Genomic DNA, 22,915 nt, shown 5'->3' on the forward strand with positions numbered 1-22,915 from the left:
TGCAAAATTGGATTTTTGGTCAGATTTATTGCACTTGTGTTATCACATCTCAAAGGAATTTTATTCAGCTCAGTTCCATAATCTCTTAGTTGTTGTTTCATCCAGAGAATTTGAGCACAACAACTCCCAACAGCTATATATTCAGCCTTAGCTGTACTTAAAGCAACACAAACTTGCTTTTTGCTATTCCATGAGACTAGTGTACTTCTTAGTAGGTGACAAGTACCACTTGTGCTTTTTCTATCAAGTCTACACCCAACATGGTCTGAATCTAAGTAGCCTATCAGACTTAGTGAGACTCCTTTTGGATACCACAAACCTACATTAGTTGTTCCTTTCAGATATTTAAGAATTCTCTTTACAGATTTCATGTGAGATTCTTTTGGATTTGCCTGAAATCTTGCACACAAGCACACAACAAACATTATATCAGGCCTACTAACAGTCAAATATAAAAGTGATCCAACGATACCTCTATACTTTGAGTTATCAACAGCTATGCCTTTCTCATCCAAGTCAAGATTGCATGTGTTTGATATTGGTGTTGCAGCCTCCTTACACTCTTCCATATCAAACTTCTTCAATAGTTCATTGCAATACTTGCTTTGAGTTATGAAGATTCCATCACTCATTTGTTTGATTTGCAACCCCAAGAAGAATATAAACTCCCCCATCATTGACATTCCAAATTCACCTTGCATGGTCTTAGCAAATTCTTTACATAGAGAGACATTAGTAGATCCAAAAACAATGTCATCCACATAGATTTGAACATACATTGTATCATTTTTAAACTTCTTCACAAACAATATATTATCTACTTTCCCTCTTACATAGTCATTTTCAATCAAAAATTTGCTCAGCCTGTCATACCATGATCTTGGAGCTTGTTTCAAGCCATAGAGTGCCTTTTTAAGTTTGTACACATGATTAGGATACTTAAAATCAACAAAACCAGGTGGTTGCTCCACATACACTTCTTCTTGTATCAAACCATTAAGAAAATCACTTTTCACATCCATTTGATAAAGCTTGAAATTCATTATAGAAGCATAAGCAAGAAGTAATCTAATGGCTTCAATCCTTGCTACAGGGGCAAAAGTCTCATCATAATCAATTCCCTCTTCTTGATTATACCCCTTAGTCACTAACCTTGCCTTATTTCTTATAATAATTCCTGATTCAGCAAGCTTATTTCTAAAAACTCACTTGGTTCCTATAATTGGATAATCAGTTGGTAATGGCACTAAATCCCATCACTACTGTAGGATGTGCTATCTACATCAGTTTTGGAAGGTAATCTACATTGGTTATAAAATTGATGTAGAATAGAGCGACTTAGTAATACAAAGACTTCTACATCGGTTTTAAAAAACCGATGTAGATTTGTGTAAAATCTACATCGGTTGTCAAAAAAATCGATGTAGATTTGCGTACAAATCTACATCAGTTATACCAACAACGGATGTAGATGTGTACTCAAATCTACATCGGTTCTACTTGAAATCGATGTAGATTGTATTTATAAAAAAAAAAGATTAACAAACCAAAAAGAGTCAATAAACGAAAAGATGAAAGAGATAGAATTGGAAAATAAAAGATAGTTTAGGCTATTTAATTTAAAAATCAAGTAAGCCCAATATAAACAAAAACAAAAATACAACAAGATAATCATTATAGAGCCACAATAGTCATGCTATTTGACAACACTAATACAATCCTTATGAAAGAAACTTAATCATGAATTCATGATACAAGATAAAAGGTGCTGCTATATGTGCTCATGATAATGAGAATTAAAGCTTATTTCCATACAAACATGTCTGCAAGTGGTGAAAATTTTCATCAGCATGAGATGAAAATTTTAAAGAAAGTTAAGTCATTTATGCATGCCACCAGCCATTATAAGTGAGGTCCTTCAAACAAGTTTTTGGGTAGAAACCAAGTAGATAGCCATAAACAAAAATACAAATAAAATGCATGTATGATACAGTGGTTAGTCAAATATTAAATAAAATATCACTGAAGAATATTATACTAAATACAGAGACCAAACTAATGAGAATATATTATAAGCTCAAAAATAGCTGCGACTATAAGTTGAAATGTAGACTTGGATAAGCAGGAAAAGTCAACAAGAAGGTTTTCAGCAAAAAATTGCAGACAGATAGACTTCAATTCTATAGCTTGATAATGATCAGCAAGAGCCAGAATATAGGCAACATAATCTATAGATATGTCTTTGCAAAGTACACACTCGCACATCAGTTTAAGTCTTGGCAAACCATACTTTTCTGCAACAGCTAACAACTTCGCTGCAAATGATTCAGACACCGAAGGCAAGAATGACAAAGATGATCATGACGTAAAGAGCTCTTCATCATCAATAAGAAAGTCTATAAATAAAATGAAGCAAAGCCTGCTCAACAATGGGACACAAGAAACATTAGATGGCCAAGCCAATGATATGCCACACTAAAACTAAATTAATTAGCATGTAATAACTACAAAAAGATAGGAATAAATATGACAATTTTAAGGAATCTATATTCTACCTTGAAAACCTTAGGTTCCATATCACTAACAACTATGTCACGATCATCTTCCTCCATCCCATTAAAAAACTCGGTTTCAAATGCAGTTGACCGGGCAGCCAAAACAAGCTTATGCACATGAAACCTTTCTCCACCTACAGGGAAAGTAACATCCGACCCCTCCTCATTCTCTAACAGCATCCCAATCAAATTAGAAATAGATCCTCTTGACCAAAACATGATAACTAAGCTTTAAGTACTTAGTTTATTTTATTTTCGGATAAGAAAATAAACTAAAAAATAAAGGCAGAAAATTGTTTTGGAGTTATATTATAAACAATCCTAATTAAACTAAAAATCATGCTCTATTTCTAAATTTTTCTAAAAAGAAGGTTGCCCATTGACTCCAAATATCTTCCAATTTGATTTCCGGCAATGGTGCAACATCATCAAAAAGCTGTAACATACAATATAATATATTAGTTACATAAAAATCATGTAAATAAATTAATGATAGTAAAAGTAAAAAAGTTACATTACCTCAATCCAATTATTTGTTACTTCCCCTTCAATTATGTCTAACATCCAATTCATCACATAATATCCACATTCGTGACCTCCTTATTGTTGATTACTCTAAAATGAAAATTAGATTGAGTTGTATAAGTAATTTTTAATTTAAGCTAATAAAAAAACATTTTAGGCATATTGAGGTTACAAATCAATTACCATGGGATAAATCCAATCTAGGTTCTTTGGTTGTGTTGTAGATCTACCCCCCATGACATTATAGACAACCATAACACTAAGAAAATAAATGAATGTAAGTTAGATGGTTAAAATTTATAACAGAGAGCATAAAATAAATACTTGTTAGAAACTAAATTTTACCTTTTAATTATATTTTTGATTTGAACATTTGGCTTACGATGGAAAGAACAAAACGAAACAGCAACATTCTTTGCCGGACAGAGAACCAATAACTGCCTAAGTATGGAAGATTAAAAAGAACATGCTACACATTAAAAATACCAACCAAATTTCCTTAACTGAAAAATGAGCCTATCATCATTGATGGTCAGCCTCCAATTGACTTAAAAAATATATACTATACTATGGTTAGGAACATTGGCAACAGTGAAATTTAATTCAACAATTCACAAGAATTGAGAATTTTCCTGGACAATGGAAAATGGGGTTGAATCCATTGATATATTTCAGGAGTCTTTTTTCATTTTCACTTCACTTTTTGTTATGTTTCAATTCTGGACTGTTTAATCATAGTCCAAAGAACTGGATTTCTGTAAACAGAAAATGTTTTTCAATAACCAGGACAATAGTTGTCAATATTGGATAGTGGTCAGAGAGATAGATGTCTTTTATACTGAAGATTCCAAGTATAACATAAAAAAAATTATTCAAGACATTCACCAATAATAATTAAGTCATAGTCTAGAGTAGACTCTAGACACACAATCACCATCAATCTAAGGCATATTTGACAAGTCAATAACAACAATAGTCAAGGAATATAAGGTCAAAACAAAAAGTAAAGCACCAAATCCTAAATAAGCATAAGCCTCTAAAGCTTAAAAGTAACTAAACTTTCATATAGGCTTACCTTAATTGGCATCATGATCTCCAAGATAATGCCATGGCTGAGAAGAGCAATGAGAACAGACGAACAAAGTAAAAAAGAAAAGGAAAGATGAACAGACAAATATAAAATTGGGCTGTGAAGTTTAAAGTATACTACAGCTAAAAAAAAAACCAAGGGTTGAAGACACAGAAGGTAACAACAATGGCCAGGCTTGGCTAAAATAATTGATGTAATAAAAGGGGTTTGATTGGACAATTTTTGAAATGGGGAGGCAAACGATTTTGGTTGAAGCCTTGAAGGAGAAGGTTTCCACTTGAAACACTTCTGACCATAAAAAAAAATAATGAAAATCTCTTAAAAAGTTAGGTGCACCATTTATTGAGAGGAATTTAATACCCCTGATTGGAGTTGCAGCAACTGAGGGCCACAATGGCCACTACAAAAAAATGTACGTTCAACTTGCTTACCTCTTATTAAGCATAAAACTTGCTTCCTCTTATTTTTCTTGAGACTCCTAATTATTTATCTCTCTTTTTTCAAACAAATGATAGCAGGGAATTTAAATGAATGAAGCTTACCTTTCAAAGTTTTAGTAACTATGATTGTATATATTCTAATCTGCACTGAGATTCTTCAACTTGCATCAGCTGTAAATCAATTACACCCTCATATTAGAAGCAGAGTAAACTTTCAAGGTTCTAGGAAAATAGGAATCATATTCATTTTGTGAATTACACTTTGACAATACGGGACTACTATTTGTAATTCAGTAGCTGTCTTCTCTTTGTCTTTATTTTTTTCTTCTATTTTATTTCTTTTATTTTCCAAAACATAGTGTTATAAACTGGCTGAGATTTTTCATGAGGCAGACCCTTGCACTCAAATTGTCATTCACTTTTTTGAAGGTTCCGTCAGTTACTGTTTCTTTTATACTTTGTTTAATTAGGTTGAGGTTATATATTTAGGAAAGATTGAAATAAAGAAGACTCAAATATGGAATCGAGTTTGCAGACTAATATCAAATTCAATGCTTTGAACGAAGAAAGTACCACAGAAGAATTACATCTACTTCAAAAGCAAAATGACACCCGCCATTTTGACGTAATGAATATCCACAAACTGCCTTATTCACAATGACTCAACCAAATATAACTGAAGAAAAAAACCGAACAGAATGTTCAAGACTTCTCATGCCTTAGAAGGATATTCAAGCGACACATGATTTCAAAGAGGTCCAGGAAAAGTACCACTTTCCCTCTGTTCATTCCATCTGTCAACCTATCACAATTTAGTCCACACAAAATTTAAAATTGAGAAATGCTAATCCACCCTATGGAGATTACTGAATAAAAAAAAATCAATAGAGAAATGCTAATCCACCCTATGGTTTGACACCAATCTTTCAAATTTTGTGACAAAATTAGATACATAACTTGCTTTATGCACGGGTGGGGAAAATATATAAGCAATTCTAGAAATGTCCAGAGATTAATTAGAAGGGAAGGCATTTTGATGATTAAACAGTGTATGACAAGCAAACTCATTTTCCTAACTCCCAACAAAATTGATGGGTCTCAGATTATATTTAATAAATATCTCATGATTTGGTAGTTTTCAACAAATATTATCGGAGATAGTTTGTTAGGAGGAATGTGTTAAAGAGTATACTGCTTGCATTCTACTTTGTATAAATATGAATCCAAAAGAAATGGTTAGCAAGATATTAATCCAACTGACTTTATTTGAGGAAATGATTTGATGAAGGTTGGTAAAGGTGCTATATTTTATCATTAATAAATAATTAGACAAAAATTTCAGAGCTCGGGTAAAGAGTTAATAATAATGGCAAAATGCAACAAGAACTTTATCTGAATTTGGTGGTGTCCATGTAAGCAAGATTTAACAAGAAAGTGCAATAACAGATAAGAATTGAAATTTACTTCAACTGGATCTGATGAGATATATCCAACATCGAATATAAGTAGTTCATTACTTTTTATAAATGCACAAACAACCTGAAATGAAAAAGTAAAACAAATAGCAGGGCAAATAGAATATTGAATTGTTTATAACACGAAACATATCAATAATGAATTCAAAAAATCACTGGTCTCACATAAAATGCGCAAGCACTTGTTAAATCTGATAATTTCATTTGAAAAAGTGCCAAATCATCAGAAGATTATCCATGACATACAACAGACAAGCTATAACATAAAAAACTACAAAAGATAAAACCAAATTTACGTAGTACATGTCATTGATATTATTTACAAATAATCAACTATTTATAAACTCCATATTAAAATGTTGAGTAAGAAGGTAATTTAATCAAGCTGAAACCTCATCTTGATTAAGAGGATTCCATCTGACAGCATCAAGTTGTCGATTTAGTGAGAGGTGCATTAAGTGCTTGCTTTCATCTTCCCTCAAGCCTATCATCAAATTAATACAAAACCAATTTTAAATGATAAATAACACTTCATTTGAAATTCCTCCCGGTCCAAGGAAAAAATAAATATAATGCTACTTAAAAATGAAGTAGGCAATATCAAAGCTTCTTAACCCTTTTTCTTACTCTTCCAAAGACATAAAACAGTAAAAAAAAATGTAAAAACAAACCCAAATTAGTTATTTAACTCCACCTAATAAAAAAAAATTATCATTGCAAGAGAAAAAAATAAGTTGGACAAATTTGGAAGAAAAATAAATTTTCACTATTTGAAGCCTATAACAAAGTTAAGTGCATAGTATTAGGTTTTCAAAACAAAACTTTGGTGAAGACAAATTTCATTCATCAAGCCTAACATAAAAAGGTCAGCTGGCAAGAAAGTTTACATATAGCTAATAATTCTTATCATTGTGTAATTGAATACTGCTTATAAGTCACTTGAATTCTATTCTAACACTAAAAATGCTAAGCCAATAGTTTGGTCACAATATCAAGATTGCTATGAAGAGAATAAAGCCATAAACATTCTCGCACTAAATCCAACAAATTTAACAAGCACAGCAACATTTAAAAAATAAGCAAAACGTAACCACCAAAGCAGAACTTACACGTTTTCAGGTATCTAGCAATAAAGAGCTTCAAAGTCGTGAACTGTTAGGCAACCTGATTTTGTCACAGAAACCAAGTATATTCCCTAGAGTACAGTTCACAAAATGAATGGAATACTTAAAATACTAAAGCAATGAGAAATAAAATAAAACAAAAAGGCTATCAACAAAACAGATACTCATACAATTACTGTGGTGAATTCATATGGACAGTGGTGTGCAAGAAATATAATCCATTATTAAAAAAAATTATACATATATAACAATAAGAAAGGGGCACGAATGTACTCGAGCATGTGAAATTAGTAATCTATGCTCCTGCACAAAAGAATGCTTCATAGTAAACTTTACAATATAGCATCATTGGCAATCTGCATAGCTTTCCCTATGCATACATCTAATCCTAAACCCTTAAAAAGATATATATATATATATATATATATATATATATATATATATATATATATATATATTCATTCATTTTGACATTTTACACATTTCAGACACTCATGTGCAACAAGACTTGATTCTTAATCAGAATCAATAGCATGGCTCTACTATGGCTCAAGATTTGGTAGATTTTGGCCCAATTGAAACAAATACAGAAAAAAAAAAACCCTAATTTTTATTTGAATTGAACAAAATGTAATGCATCATGAACCAAATGATTACCTCAAACACGTCAACAGTGCCAACTATGTATATGTTGCAAATGCTGCCTTCGACGACCAACTTGACCAAGAGGACCACCACGTTTCAGAGAGCTCCTCCGAGACCGTCTACGAATTCGAAGCACTAACACATATTTGTACTCTCATGAGAAAGGCAACAACAAACAAGAAAAAACTAAGATAAACAACAAAAATAGCTCAGTTTACCTAACGCTGTTCGTCGAAGAAGGATAAGAGAAAAAGGGTTTGATGAGAAGAGTGTGCGAAAGAAGGAGAAGACGGCTGAGAAGAGTGTGCGGAAGAAGAGAAGACAAGACGACTGAGAACTTAGTCGAGGGTTTCCGTGGTTGCTCGTGGCGGGCTGGGAATGCTGTGTTGAAAGGGTATGCTTTCTATGGGGTGTTTGCGCGGAACGTGTATTTGGGCCTAACTTCTACATCGGTCTAAAGCAAACCCGATGTAAAACAACCTCCTGATTTTATTTCTGCATCGGTCAATAATAAAATTGATGTAGAATTATTCGTATTTACGTAGGTTCTCTACCCAACCGATGTAAATATGTTTGCATTTTCTAATTATTTACGAGATTGTTACTGCATTTTTCATTCACTACAAGAAAATTTGGTATTTCAGACGGCAAAAATCCATGGGAAATGCCCAAAATCTGTGGGTAATGAGGCATTTCTGACGGATTACCGACGGACACTAATCCGTCGGTAAATTGGTCGTCTGAAATTTACCCACGGATTTTTATCCGTGGGTAACTTTCCCACGGATTTTCCCACAGATTTATGCGTGGGTAATTTCCCACGGATAAATCCGTGGGAAATTACCCGAAAATTATAATTTTTTTTTAATTTTAATAAATTTATTAATTTAACAACCCTCATATTTGGCCTCTCAAGGGTTCTATTTCACGATATTTCATTGTTTAGTGTGTTTTATCCTTACTTGTGCAATTTCTGGAAAACTTCCCAGAAGGTCACCCATCCCTGTACTACTCCAGGTTAAGCACGCTTAAATGTGAAGTTCTTATGAGTAAGCTACCGAAATGTATATGTATGTTGTCAGTATAACTTGTACAAATTAATTCATTTAAGTCATCCTCAAATATACAATCTCATATTTGTACTATAATAATAATATATAATAATTTTATATTACAAATAATAATAATTAATAATAATAATATATTTAATTATTATTTATTTATATGTACTTACTTTTATAATTAACGTCTACTTATTTTTATTTAAAATTATAATTTAAATTATTTAATTTTATAATTTATAATGATAATATAATTTAAAAAATTATAAATATTTATTTAATACATACTTATAAATTAAATTTTAATATTTTAAATAAATTATTTATTAATTTAATATATTTATTTACCTTAAATCCAACATATAAAATTCAAAAAATGTATTTATCCTTGTTATTTTTTTTCTAATTATCAATTATTAATAAAATACTAACTTAAAATCTTATCTAATTATATATAATATTCTCATCTCAAATTTAAAATCAGATATTAGTTATACAAAAATATTAAGATCATATAGTAAAATCAGATATTAATTATACAAAAATATTAAGATCATATAGTAAATTGTCAATAAGATTTTAGTTAAATAATTTAAAATAATTAATATTTCAATTATATTGTTAATTCACAAATAATTTATTCCAAAACTAATTAATTTTTTATATTAATTATTAGTAAAATTTAGTAACTTTTAATTTAACAATTAATTAGATCGATAAAATTCAACACACGCCATGAGTTACTGAGCGGAATAACTTTACCAAAGAGTTATTTTATAAGTTATCATAAATTAAACATATAAAATTCAAAAAATGTATTTATCCTTGTTTTATTTTTTAATTATCAACTATTAATAAAATACTAACTTAAAATCTTATCTAATAATATCATAATATTTTCATATCAAATTTAAAACCAGTTCTTACATTTTCGACAAATATAAATTTGTCTGAAATATTTCATCAATAATATAGCTTTTCCTACAAAAATTTTCTCATCGAGATTATAAATTTTTCAACACATTTAATTGTGTTTTATAAGAAATCATCTTCGACTAATATAACATTTTGTATATATGATTTAAGAGCAAAATATTTTTAATTTAACGGTTGAATTTACAAAATTCACATTTAATATAAAGTTATACGTCATCTTGTAACTGATTTTGTCTAAAAAATAATAGATAATCATATCCTTAACTGATTTTTATTTTATAGATGCTAATTTTATTTGTAATAATATGATTATATATTTAAATAATTTAATTTTAATATTTTTTTAAGTATATTTTTGTCTTTTCACTTAAAATATTTGAATTTCCATATTTTAATTTGAATTATTTTTTAAGTATATTTTTGTCTTTTTGTCTTAAATTTTTGAATTTCTATATTGTAATTGAAATAATTTTTTATTTCTATTATTTATTAATTTTTTTTCTTTTTTAATGTTTTATAACATTATTAAAATTTTATAATTTTAATCTCTCTAATTTTATCTTACTTTTTATTTTATAAATATAATTTGGATTATTCATTTTATAATTAAATTAATTTTTTAAAATTTTTTATGAGTTTACATTCTAAGAATGTATTGAAACTCCTCAATTTTGAATTTAAAAAAAAAAAATTCACAGAATTTCCCACGGATAAATCCGTGGGAAATTACCCACGGACTCCCACGGATTAGTTCGTGGGAAATTACCCACGAATAAATCCATGGGAAATCCGTGGGAAATTCTGTGAAAAATTATTTTTTTAAAATTCAAAATTTTATTAAATAATTATCCTATTCATAATTATCTAAATCAAAACAAGTTCATTCATACAAAATAAAATGTCATACATAACAAATAAAGTTTAGGAGTTCAAATTTAAAAATAACATATAGTACGATCAGTAGTAGAATTATAACATAATGTCTAATAATCAGAATATCCATGTTGTTGCTATCTAATAATCAAATATTGAGGAATTTCAATACATTCTTAGAATGTAAACTCATAAATAATTTTAAAATTTTAATTTAATTATAAAATAAATAATCCAAATTATATTTATAAAATAAAAAGTAAGATAAAATTAGAGAGATTAAAATTATAAAATTTTATTAATGTTATAAAATATTTAAAATGAAAATAATTAATAAACAATAGAAATAAAAAATTATTAAAATTAAAATATAGAAATTAAAAAATTTAAGACAAAAAGACAAAAATATACTTAAAAAATTATTAAAATTAAACTATTTAAATATATGATCATATTATTTCAAATAAAATTAGAATATATAAAGTAAAAATTAGTTAAGGGTATGATTATCTATTATTTTTTAGACAAAATCAGTTACAAGATGACGTATATTTCCCTTTATCTATTACTAGAGATAATCAAACAACTATATATTTAATTATTTTTCTTCTATTCATTTTCTCTGTCTTTATCTCTACTTTCTATATATAGATTCATTGAAGTTTTAAATACTCATATTTATACTCGTTACTTTGTATTTTACTGATTTACTTAAATATAAAATTCAGAAATCAATAAAATGTAAATTTAAGAATTACTACAACTTAAAGAGAGATTTTTAAATCAATCAGTTATTAGGAACAAAAAAATAATTATTTAGTGTAATTATTTTAACTTTAATGTTTTAAGTTTTAAATAAAGAAGATTTAATCTAGAAAAAATTCCATTAACCCCTACTTGAAGTTTTTCTCAATAACATCATACATATATCTCTTCTCAAATTTTTAAGTGAGTATTAATTTTCTTATTTATTTATTTAAGTGGCACATACAACTACTTATATAATTAATAACTTTATTTTCAAAGAGATGAGTGATTTTTAAAAATTAAAGAAAAGATGTGTTATTCTTAAATTTGAACGTCATGTGTTGGTATTTTTCAAGATAAGTAACAAAAAACACATTTACGCTAATTAGTTTATAATTTATAATAACCTAAACATATAATTATATATAGGTAATATAAGTCATACCTCACAAACTTTGATTTATATTTATCTTATTTATATTTTGAAAACACCCATATAATAATGAAAATATTATAAAGTGCATTGTTGTGTGTATTGATGCGATTAGGAGTGGTTGCATTTGAAAAATAATTGGCTTAAATTTTATTTAATAATTTCAGACGTGGGAAACTCCGTCAGAAATTTCAGACGGATTTTAATCCATGAGAAACTTCGTCAAAAATTTTAGACGGATTTAAATCCGTGGGAAATTCGTCAGAAATTTCAGACGGATATAAATCCGTGGGAAATTCCGTCGAAAATTTCCCACGGATTTAAATCCGTGGGAAATTCCGTCAGAAATTTCCCACGGATTTAAATCTGTCGGAAATTCCGTCGGAAATTCCTTCATGTAAAAATCCATGGGAAATTCCGTCGGAAATTTCCCACGGATCTAAATCCGTGGGAAATTTTCGATGGATTTTGGTCCGTGGAAAATAATCCGTGGGAAATTTGACTTTTTCTTGTAGTGATTTACATCGTTTCCACTACAACTGATGTAGATATAGCGATGTAAAACACCAATTTTCTAGTAGTGCATACTTCATTTCTTTCAAACTGATTTAGTTCCCCCTGCATTCCCATTAACCAATATTCATCTTGTAATGCTTCATCTATAGTCTTAGGTTCAACTTGTGAAACAAAAGCCATAACATTACAAATATTCTTGATGGCTCTTCTAGTTGACACTCCCTTACCAATATTTCCAATTATATTTTCCATTGATAAGTCCCTAGAAGTTTTCCATTCCTTAGGCAATTGTTCACTTGTATTCTTAGTGGTTTCATTTGATTCACTCTCTTTAGGCTTTTCATTAGGTTCACTTTCTAATAGAGATTGATCAAGCAAATCAGTCAAGTCTGTTATTTCAGTTTGCTAGTCTCATCAAACACAACATGAACTAATTCTTCAACAATTAGGGTTCTCTTGTTATATATTCTATAGGCTTTGCTATTTGTAGAATATCCTAAGAAGATTTCCTCATCAACTTTTGCATCAAATTTTCCAAGTTGCTCTTTGCCATTGTTTAGCACAAAACAATTACACTCAAATACTCTAAAGTATGAAATATTAGGTTTCCTCACATTATAAACTTCATAGGGTGTTTTCTTTAGTATGGGCCGGATCAGAACTTTGTTTAACACATGACAAGCTGTGTTAATAGCATCAGCCCAAAAATATTTTGGTAATTTAGTCTCATTCAACATAGTCCTAGCTAATTCCTCAAGAGACCTATTTTTCCTCTCAACAACTCCATTTTGTTGAGGTGTCCTAGGTGCTGAAAAATTATGATTAATACCAAGCACCTCACAAAATTTTTGGAACAAAATATTTTGGAATTCACCTCCATGGTCGCTTCTAATAGAGGTGATGTTTGAGTTCTTTTCATTTTGAACAAGCTTGGCAAATTTCTTAAAGGCATGAAAAGCTTCATTTTTGTTTGCAAGAAACATAACCCATATGAATCTTGAATAGTCATCTACAATAACCAACCCATAGTAGTTCCCACCTAGACTCATGGTTCTTGAAGAGCCAAACAAATCCATGTGAATTAATTGTAAAGGTCTAGTAGTTGAAATATGATTTTTGCTTTTAAAGCTAGCCTTCACTTGCTTGCCCTTTTGACAAGCATCACATAGTTTGTCCTTATTAAGCTTGAGTTTAGGTAATCCTATCACTAACTCCTTTCTACTAAGTTTGTTTAAGTGATCCATGTGAATATGTGCAGCTCTCTTATGCCAAAGCCAAATGTTGTCTTCTTTGGAAATTGCTATTGAGTGTTCTAAGACAAGCATGTATATGTTGTCAATTCTTTTTCCAACGAATCTAATTTCTTTTGTTTTTTTTATCACAGATCAAGAAACAAGTATTATCAAATTCAATTTTAAAGCCTTTATCACTAAGTTGACTTATACTCAACAAATTATGTTTTAGCCCTTCAACAAGCAATACATTCTCAATCAATCTTAGGGAGGAGGAGTTACCAATATTACCATGACCAAGAATTCTCCCTTTGTTGTTGTCACCATAGGTAACAAACCCTTCATTTTTCAATTTCAAACTTGAGAATTTTGAAGGATCTCTGGTCATATACTTTGAGCAACCACTATCAAGATACCATAATAAGCTTTTAGATCTCAAGCATTCCTACAACAAAGATTAAAAAATTGATTTAGGTACCCATGTGAAGGGTCCTTGATGGTTAGTTCTCAACCTTTGGCTTTTTTAATCCAAACCATTTCTCCATTTGGAACTCCATACTTCATAGAGTAGCAATTCCTTATTTTATGACCTTTCTTACAACAATAATAACAAGTTGTTTGTTTAATGAAATTGTCTTTGTATTTTCTGAAAACTTGGTTTTTCTTAAAAGCTCCTTCTCTTGACTTTAATGGTATGTTCATGCTTTGATTAAAACCGAGTCCACTTCTATCAAAAGTATTTCTTTGTCTTCCCAAAATGATGTTCAAATTTGCATTTCCTTTTGTGAACTTTGCAAGAGTAATTTTCAAATCAGCATTTTCCTTTTCCAAAGTCTTGCAATTTTCACAAACATCTTTTGAAGAAGGGAAGGTTTCACAATGAGCTTCATTGAAGTTCAAAATAATTTAAAGATTTTCATGCTCATTTTTCAAATCCTCAAGCTCTTGTTCAGCTTTAATTAAAGCATTTTCATACCATGATAGCTTGTTTTTAAGCTTTGAATTTAAAGCATCTAATTTCACAACCTCTTTGTGAATTTGAATGAAAGCTTCTTGAAGTTGATCATAGTCCGAATTAGATTCAAGGTCAGAATCACTTACTATTGTGTCTTGATCAGCTCCAGCCATTAAACACAGATTGTTCTCTTCAAATTCAGATTCATCACTTGTTGTGCTTGAGTCATTGTCTTCCCAAGCAATGTAGACTCTCTTTCCTTTGCTATTTTTCTTCATTTTCTTTTCTTCTTGTTGCTTCTTTAATAGGTTTGGACATTCAGCTTTTATGTGTCCCGGTTTCCCACACTCAAAACAATTGTAGGAGGATGTACTTGCTTCCTCTTTCTTATTAGTCTTCTTATTGAAATTGTAGGGAGAATTCCTGTTCTTCCTTAGGAATTTTTTGAACTTCTTCACCAGCAAGTTGAAGTTCTCTGTTTCAGAATCTTTAGAGCTTGATTCTTCACACACCTCTTTGCCTTTGACTGATTTCAAGGCTCTTAGTGACACTCCCTTGCCCTTCTTGTCCTGCTGTTCATTTTACTCAAATATATGCAGCTTTTGCTCATGCTCTCTCAGCTTTCCAAAGAGAGTAGCAAGGGTCAATGAAGTCAAGTCCTTTGATTCTTCTATGGCAGTCACCTTTGCTTGCCATGATCTGTCCAAGCATTGCAACACTTTCAAATTTAATTCTTCTTCTTCAAATTTCCTGCCAAGATCAACAAGGTGATTTATCAAGTGTGTAAATCTATTTTGAAAATAAAAAATTGATTCACCATTGTTCATTCTCAACAATTCATATTCTCTTATGAGAGTATGCTTTCTAGATCTCTTTACATCACTTGTTCCTTCATGAGTGACTTGCAAAGTATCCCACATTTCTTTAGCAAATTTTCATTGAGAAATTCTAAAAAATTCATCAATAGACAATGCAAATGTAATGATGTTCTTTGCTCTATAGTCATATTAGGCTCTTTCTCTCTCATCATCACTCCACTCACTCCAATGTTTTTCTCTTTTCCCATCATCATCTTTGGTCATAGGGATATAGGGTCCATTTTCAAGTGCATCCCACACAGTAATGTTAATTGCTTCAATGAAAATTCTCATCCTAATTTTCTAGTAGACATAGTTTTCACCATTGAAAAAAGGAGGTCTATGAATAGACACACCCTCACCATAAGGTAGGTTGCTATTGGTCAATTTTGAAATCTTGAATAACACTCAAGAACCTTGCTCTAGATACCAATTGTTAGAAAAGAATGACTTAATCCAAAAGGGGGTTGAATTGGATTCTATGACACTTTAAAAATTTTAGAGTTCTTAGGATCTTTATTTCAATTCAAACTTTTCTAATATGAATTTTCAAAGAAGTTCCTTAAAGACTTGTTAATGAAGAATGAATCCTATATGTTTTCTTGATTAATCATTGATAAACTTCAAGATTAAGAACAATCAATATGAAATACTTTGATTCAGTTTAAAACAATGTTATGTATACAAACATGTTAATCAAGAATACTCAAAGTAAAGGATAAGGGTAAGAGAAGATTGCACAAGTCTTTTATCCTGGTTCAGCCACTCCACATGTGACCTACATCCAGTCCTCAATCATAACCTAATCAAGATTTGTTCCTCTATCTTAATGAAGAAGTTTTACAAGCATACCACACATGCATACACTCCTACATTCAAGATAATCACTTTCTTGACCCCAAGAAAGCACCCCTTATAGAAACCCACTACAAGAATTCCTTACCACTTGAGACACCTACTCAAGATTTACAATTATTCACAAAGAATTAAAGGAATGAATTCACCTGGAATTCAGAAGCAAATCTTAATCTTTCTCTATTCAAGAATGTGATGATGATGATCTTTTCTCAAAACATTTCAAAAACGTTTTACTTCTTGGTTTCATAAAGAAAACACTCCAAGAAGGTCACAAAGACTTCACAATAACGTTTTTCTCTTTTTGATTCCTTGTTTTATCTTATTATGAAGTTTCAAAATGTGCAAACTATTTATAACATTTTCAGAACTAGATAATCGATTATTTTAAAGGATAATTGATTATTTTGTTCTTCATGATTTCTGGAAATCAACCAAGAACAAATTAATCAATTATTTTGCAGGATAATCGATTATTCCAGAGAGTGATTTATGGGATAATCGATTATTTCACAAATAATCGATTATTGCAACAAGGCATCCTTTTTACCTGTTGTTGGAATAATCGATTATATTTAATTATAATCGATTATTTTGAGTCAGTTTTCAAAATCTCTATTTTATGTCTCAATATAACTTTTCAAGTTTCTAACTCATCATCATACTCACTTTTAATCAGATTAGATAAAGATTAACCCATGTACAAAGTACACACATGAAAAAATAAGCTCAACAAACAATACAACTTATGAGCTCCTCCTATTACACAACATATAGCCATATTTTCTTCTTGACTTTGTTTTTGACTTGTTGATGTCCTTGGTCAATCTTGATTCTCAGAACCAACACTTTGTTATCATCAAAACCTTGATTCTCCATATGTGAGTTGATTCACCACTATGAATCTCAACATTATCTTGTGCCTACAATTGAAAAATGAGTAATTGATTAATTAATGAAATTATCCTTGATGAATAAAACATGTGAATTAATTGATTGAGATAAGTAAATTATGTGTGTAGTGTGGAAAATTGAGAAAGTATGTGATGCTAACATGAGTCTCTAAAGTTGTGAGATATGTGATATGCGACAAAAATGTAAGAGATTATGTGACTAAGCCTAAGTATATTTTAGTAGTGTGAAAGTATAGGTGAATGGTCTAGTAGTGATGTGACTCATATAACGTGAAATACGCTACTAGGGAAGGCCCTCATTATGTAAAAGCTTGGGGATTCATGACCTTGGAGATAGCTAGGTTTGGGAGTTCCAATCTTACCATATTGTGTGCGTGGGGTGAAACTTGGCCAATTGAGTTATTCCAACACGTCATTAGAGTATTTTATCCTAATGTATAGGCTGGTGATGGCTTGGCCCAACATGATCTCCTAGGCTACTTATACTTTGGTCAAGGATAAAGTGATTTTACTGACACTACATGCATATAGTTTTAGGGAAGTCTTGTCCATTGCATGATCATAGCATACTCATCGTTTTTTAATTATGAATTGGATGGATATTGAGATGTGTGGAACAAACCTTATTGTTTCATGTGATCAAGTATGTTATTTATTATGCCTAGATTATTAAGAATTATTAATATGATTAATGATATTTTTTGTTGTTTTATACGAATAGTTATGTATATGTGTGACTATCTAACCATTTTCTACACCAGTAGCTAAAGTGAGATATTTCTCATTCCTTTTTTTATTAGATTTTTTGTTTTGTTATGTAAGTGTAGGTGATAGTTAGGAACTATTTTTCCATTGTTATTGAATTACGAGCTTAAGTTTCTTTCCTTAGAAGATGTTTTTGTATTAGTTGATATTCTATGTAATTTGTTTTAGTTTTAGTCTTGTTATTTTAAAGATTTGAATGTGATACCTTTATGTTTAACTTTCCGTTTAAAAAATAAAGTATTTCAAAAACTAGTATTATATTATTGAATTTATATATAAGGGTTAGAGGGTGTCACATAATTGGCATCAATCTACTTAAAATCTAGATCAAAAAATGTAGTTCATAATTACAAATCATGAAGTTAGATCTACAAAAGAAGAGAAAAAGATGAAGAATTTGTATAGAAAAATTAAATCAAAATTTTATCAAAACCCTTCAAGCCTCGAATTGTTTAAGTGGATTAGTTAAGCATTTCCATCAAAGTGTTGCAACAAAATCAAAAGGAAAAATATAAGAGAAATTTGCAAAAGAAATAGGGAGAGATAAAGAAAGAGAATTGAGAGAAATTTGTAAGAGAAACAAGTGTAAAATCTAAAAGATGAGGATTTTGTCTACAACTCAAGCTACTAACACTTATTTATAGACACAGAAGTTATTGGGCCTAAATCCAATTAATTACAAGTCCAACCCACTAATTACATGTTTAAACTTCTAGGTTTTACTCTTAATGAGAATTCCCACTCAAGTGTAGAGGCAAAGTCTTGAAACGCATTTTAGGGCCTTAAACCATCAAAACTAGCTTTGGCTTGTGAAAGACACTTTTATAGATCTCTATCTTTGCCTTCCAGGGACAACGAGAATGTTGAATTTTGAATTCAAAGGCTCAAGATATGATTTGCGAAAGACAATTTGTCAAGGTGGGGAAAATTAAGAAAATTAACTAGAAATTAGAATTTAAACCATTAAAGGCCACTAAAGTGAATCACAAACAAATTACCAATTTAAGACACTCATAAAGGCCAAATGAGAACAAAATAATGCAAAAAAAGATGTACAAATATTCCCCATCAATGTGTTTTACAAGAGATATTTTTAAATATTATTAGCATTTACATACGTAGATCTTTGTGCATATATGATATGGTCTTATTCAAACTTCCAAGCCAAATTTTCTTAGCAAATTGTATATGAACGGATTTCAACAATGGCATGTTGAGATTACCTCTTGAAAATGTTTCTATACTTGGAATATTTATCGCTCTCACTATTTATAAGTTAGGCCAATTGAAAGTTCCATTTTGTTGGCAAAAGCTGTCTAACTTTGGAAGATCTTTGAGTACAAGATATTCCATTAAAGGGAAACTGATAGACATATTTTATGTTTTTCATTGGATATTACCTCTTCAATTTTCTCACAGTTGTGCAATTTGAGTAATTTGAGTTTCCCAAGATTTTTGACAATAGAAAGTGAGAATAAACTTTTGAGAGTACCATAATGGCCAATGTAAAGAGACACCAAATTGGTGAAAAATGGAACTTGAGGTTCCTTGTTCCATAAATATGTCAATCTGCTTAAGCTAATCAATATTAATGCCTTGAGTTTAGGAAGCATTTCTTGGATATTATAATCTAGTTTGTCATCTTCAAGGTTAAATACCTCAATCAATAACTCACATTTGTCTAAAGTCAAATTTTTCAGGTTGATGAATTGTTTGATCATGCTATAAGAGATGGAACTCAACACTTTGTTGTTGCTCAATGTCAAATTTTCCAATTCACAAAATGACTTAGAAGGGTAATTGTAGTGTGAGAGCTTCTCAACATCCTTATTTATTATATAAAGTTCCTTTAATTTATCTAATGACAACTGCAAGAAACAAATAATAATTTCAATGCTTAAAAACAAATATGAATACAATACTCGAAAATATGGATTGTGTGTATAATAAAACTAACAAAAATGGACAATACCGAAAAATATCATGGCATGCAAATACATCAATCAATCTCATACTTCTAATCCATCATCTGTACAAATAACGAATAAAACTAATATAAGTGATATATATATATATATATATACATATACACACGTGTGTGTTAGGGATATTTAACAAGTGAGAAAGTCATTTTTATAAGTGAATGAGAAAGTATATTTTAGTTATATAATCATGTGTGAAAGATCAAGAAGGTCACTTAAAAACATCATGTGACTTTTAAAAAATTCAGATGACTTATTTGTTTGTTTAAATCTTGATTATTCATGATAAGATTTAATGATTAATTTTTAATTTTTTTATTTTGATGTAAAAATTTATTTTCACTAGATATATACCCTATATGTTTATCATATACACACACATGCTTATAAATATATAAAAAATTTAAACTGAAATTTACAGAATTTGGAAAGAAATGTTAAGTCAGACGAAGAAATTCCCAACAAGGTTTGAACATGACAAATATAATACATATTATTATTTCTAACATGTGTGTTAGTGTTTTAGATAAATATAAAGAACAGGAAAAACTGAAAAGCAAAGTACGTATTATTAGACACATTATGGTCAAACCAAACGAAGCCTGGTTGAGCTATACAAAACATCAGACAATCAAAAGCCAGAAAAAAATACAACAAATACAAGACAAGGCGAACTACCAATCAAAGGTCAACAAAAGTATTAGACGATGGATAACATAAGACGATGAAACATTCCAGATGGAGTTAAAGTATACCATCTTCACAACTGACCAGACGAAAGGATAAGTCAAACCAGACGAAAGGAAAGTCAAAGTCTACTCAAAATTCAAATGCATTACCAGACGCAGATGAAGAATATTGAAAAGTGTCTGAAATCCACTATTCACAATGAGAGATATCATATATCGTCTGCACTCATAGGAGAGCACACGAAGCGATCAAAATTATGAGAAGAAAGAAGAAAGATAGACAAGCACGAATCCACAAGTCAAAGTTGCGTGTGTTAGAGAAAGTACACCTACTTTTCCAAAAAAGACAATGCTTCTGCAACTACAATGACAAAAAGAGAACAGATATACCTAGGTTATGATTGAAGTCAAACATAAAAGTGAATAAACTACGCAAAAGACTTCACGTAACGCAGATTCAGCAAGCAAACATTTAATGCAAGATCAAATGCATTAAATGAAAGATCTGTATAGCCATGAACGAACTACTATCTGCACCAATGGGAAGCTTCGCTCCAACAAACACTTTCAAATTCAAACAACGGGTAGATTTACCATGAGGCTATAAATATCAAGACCAAACAAGAGAAGAAAGTAGACAAGTGAAGCAACGAGCAAAAGTGGACATTAAAGCAAACTTACATCTGTACAGTCTTGTATATTTGTGTATATCTAAGATAGCTTATCTTAGTGAGTGTTGAAACTATCCCATCCTCTTTGTGAGAGTGATATACACACTCAACAAAACTTCTCTGTAAAACTAAGGTTTCATACCTTAGCAAGTGTAGAAATCATCCTATCCTCTCTGTGAGTGTAACAACCCAATTTTCACTAGGCCAAGAGCCCAATTAAGGTGGTTTAGGAACAGGCCATTCCAAATTACTAAATAGACCTACTTTTGGTAGCCTGGAATGGGCCGTTCCAGATTTGGAACGGGCCGTTCCAAACCATTAAATTTGCCTATGATTCTTAGTTGGGAACGGGGGGTTCTGGTTTTCGGAAATGGCCTTTTCACCTAATTGAGAACGGGTCGTTCCAGAGTTGAGAACGGGTCGTTCTAGAGTTGAGAACGGGCCGTTCCAAAATATGACCATTGTGAGTATTAAATGCACCCCAGAATGGGCAATTTTGGTTTGAGAACAGACCGTTCTGGATGTGATTTTTACTCGAGATTTAAGGGTTCAAAACGGGTCATTCCGGATTTGGAACGAGCCATTCTGGAGACATCTGATCCTATAAATAGAGCACTTTGGAACTCCCAAAAGAACACTTTTCACTTCTCTCTTATTTTCTTCTTTGCTCTCTTCTTTTCCTTCTACACTCTCTAAAGATCGAGAGGCACTCAGAGGAGGAGACCAAGGAGATCTCTGTTTTAGTTTCAGCTACTTTTATCCAGGTACAAGGGAAAAGGGGATTATTTGTATGCGAAGTTACATGAGGGAATTGGGTAGAAGAGGAAGCTCTTAGGATTATAAGTAACTTTATAATTATTTCTGTTTGGATAATTATTGGTCTTATGTGATTCTGTATGTATTTAGGATCATGAATATATATTTAATTTGTAAGAATGATGATTTGGGAGAGAGAATGAAATTATAGAAAAGTGTTTGTAATTTAGGTTGTGGAAAATTGGATTATTTCTGTTTGAGAAATTGATGATCCCATTAGATTCTGTTTGTGTTGAGGATTAGAAATATATATTTAATTTGTAAGAATGATGATCTGGGAGAGAGAACAAAATTGTAGAAAAGTGCCTGTGAGTTAGGTTTTGGAAAAATTAGGGATTTTATTATTTGAGTTAAGATTCTATTTATTAAATTGGTAATTAATTAGGTTTTATATTAATTTATAAATATTATTGTTATAGATGTGTATTCATGGTGAATTGCTTGATGGGTATGTGAATCATTGTATTGTGTGGACTTATCTGTATGTAATATGGAATTTGAGTTATGAAATGAGATGTGTGGAATGTGAATGAGATGTGATTGTGGATCCTCATACTGATGACCAAGGGTGAGCATGGCCCTAGGCTGGTAAAAGGGTAGCGTGACCTTGGCACAATGTTATGTCAGGGGTGAGCACGGCCCTAGGCTGCTAAAAGGGCAACGTGACCTTGGCATAGCGTTATGTCAGGGGTGAGCACGACCCTAGGCTGAAGGGTAGCGTGACCTTGACATAGTAAGATTTTGTGATGAATGTGATTG

The 22,915-nt window shown here is 30.6% G+C and overlaps 1 protein-coding gene across 1 annotated transcript; it reads right to left on the reverse strand.

Moving 5' to 3' along the window:
• Positions 1 to 2,055: 2,055 nt before the first annotated feature.
• On the reverse strand, positions 2,056 to 8,547 carry LOC145954924 (uncharacterized). Its single transcript, XM_083069617.1, has 6 exons — positions 8,460 to 8,547; positions 6,478 to 6,569; positions 6,075 to 6,149; positions 2,940 to 2,991; positions 2,582 to 2,725; positions 2,056 to 2,315 (listed from the first exon to the last, which is right to left on the reverse strand). The coding sequence occupies exons 1-6, from the start codon at positions 8,545 to 8,547 to the stop codon at positions 2,056 to 2,058; spliced, it is 711 nt and encodes a 236-aa protein (XP_082925743.1).
• Positions 8,548 to 22,915: the final 14,368 nt, after the last annotated feature.

Source organism: Cajanus cajan, chromosome 2 (genome assembly GCF_000230855.2).
Source record: "Cajanus cajan strain Asha chromosome 2, NIPB_CcT2T_4, whole genome shotgun sequence".
In the NCBI taxonomy this organism is placed as follows: domain Eukaryota; kingdom Viridiplantae; phylum Streptophyta; class Magnoliopsida; order Fabales; family Fabaceae; genus Cajanus; species Cajanus cajan.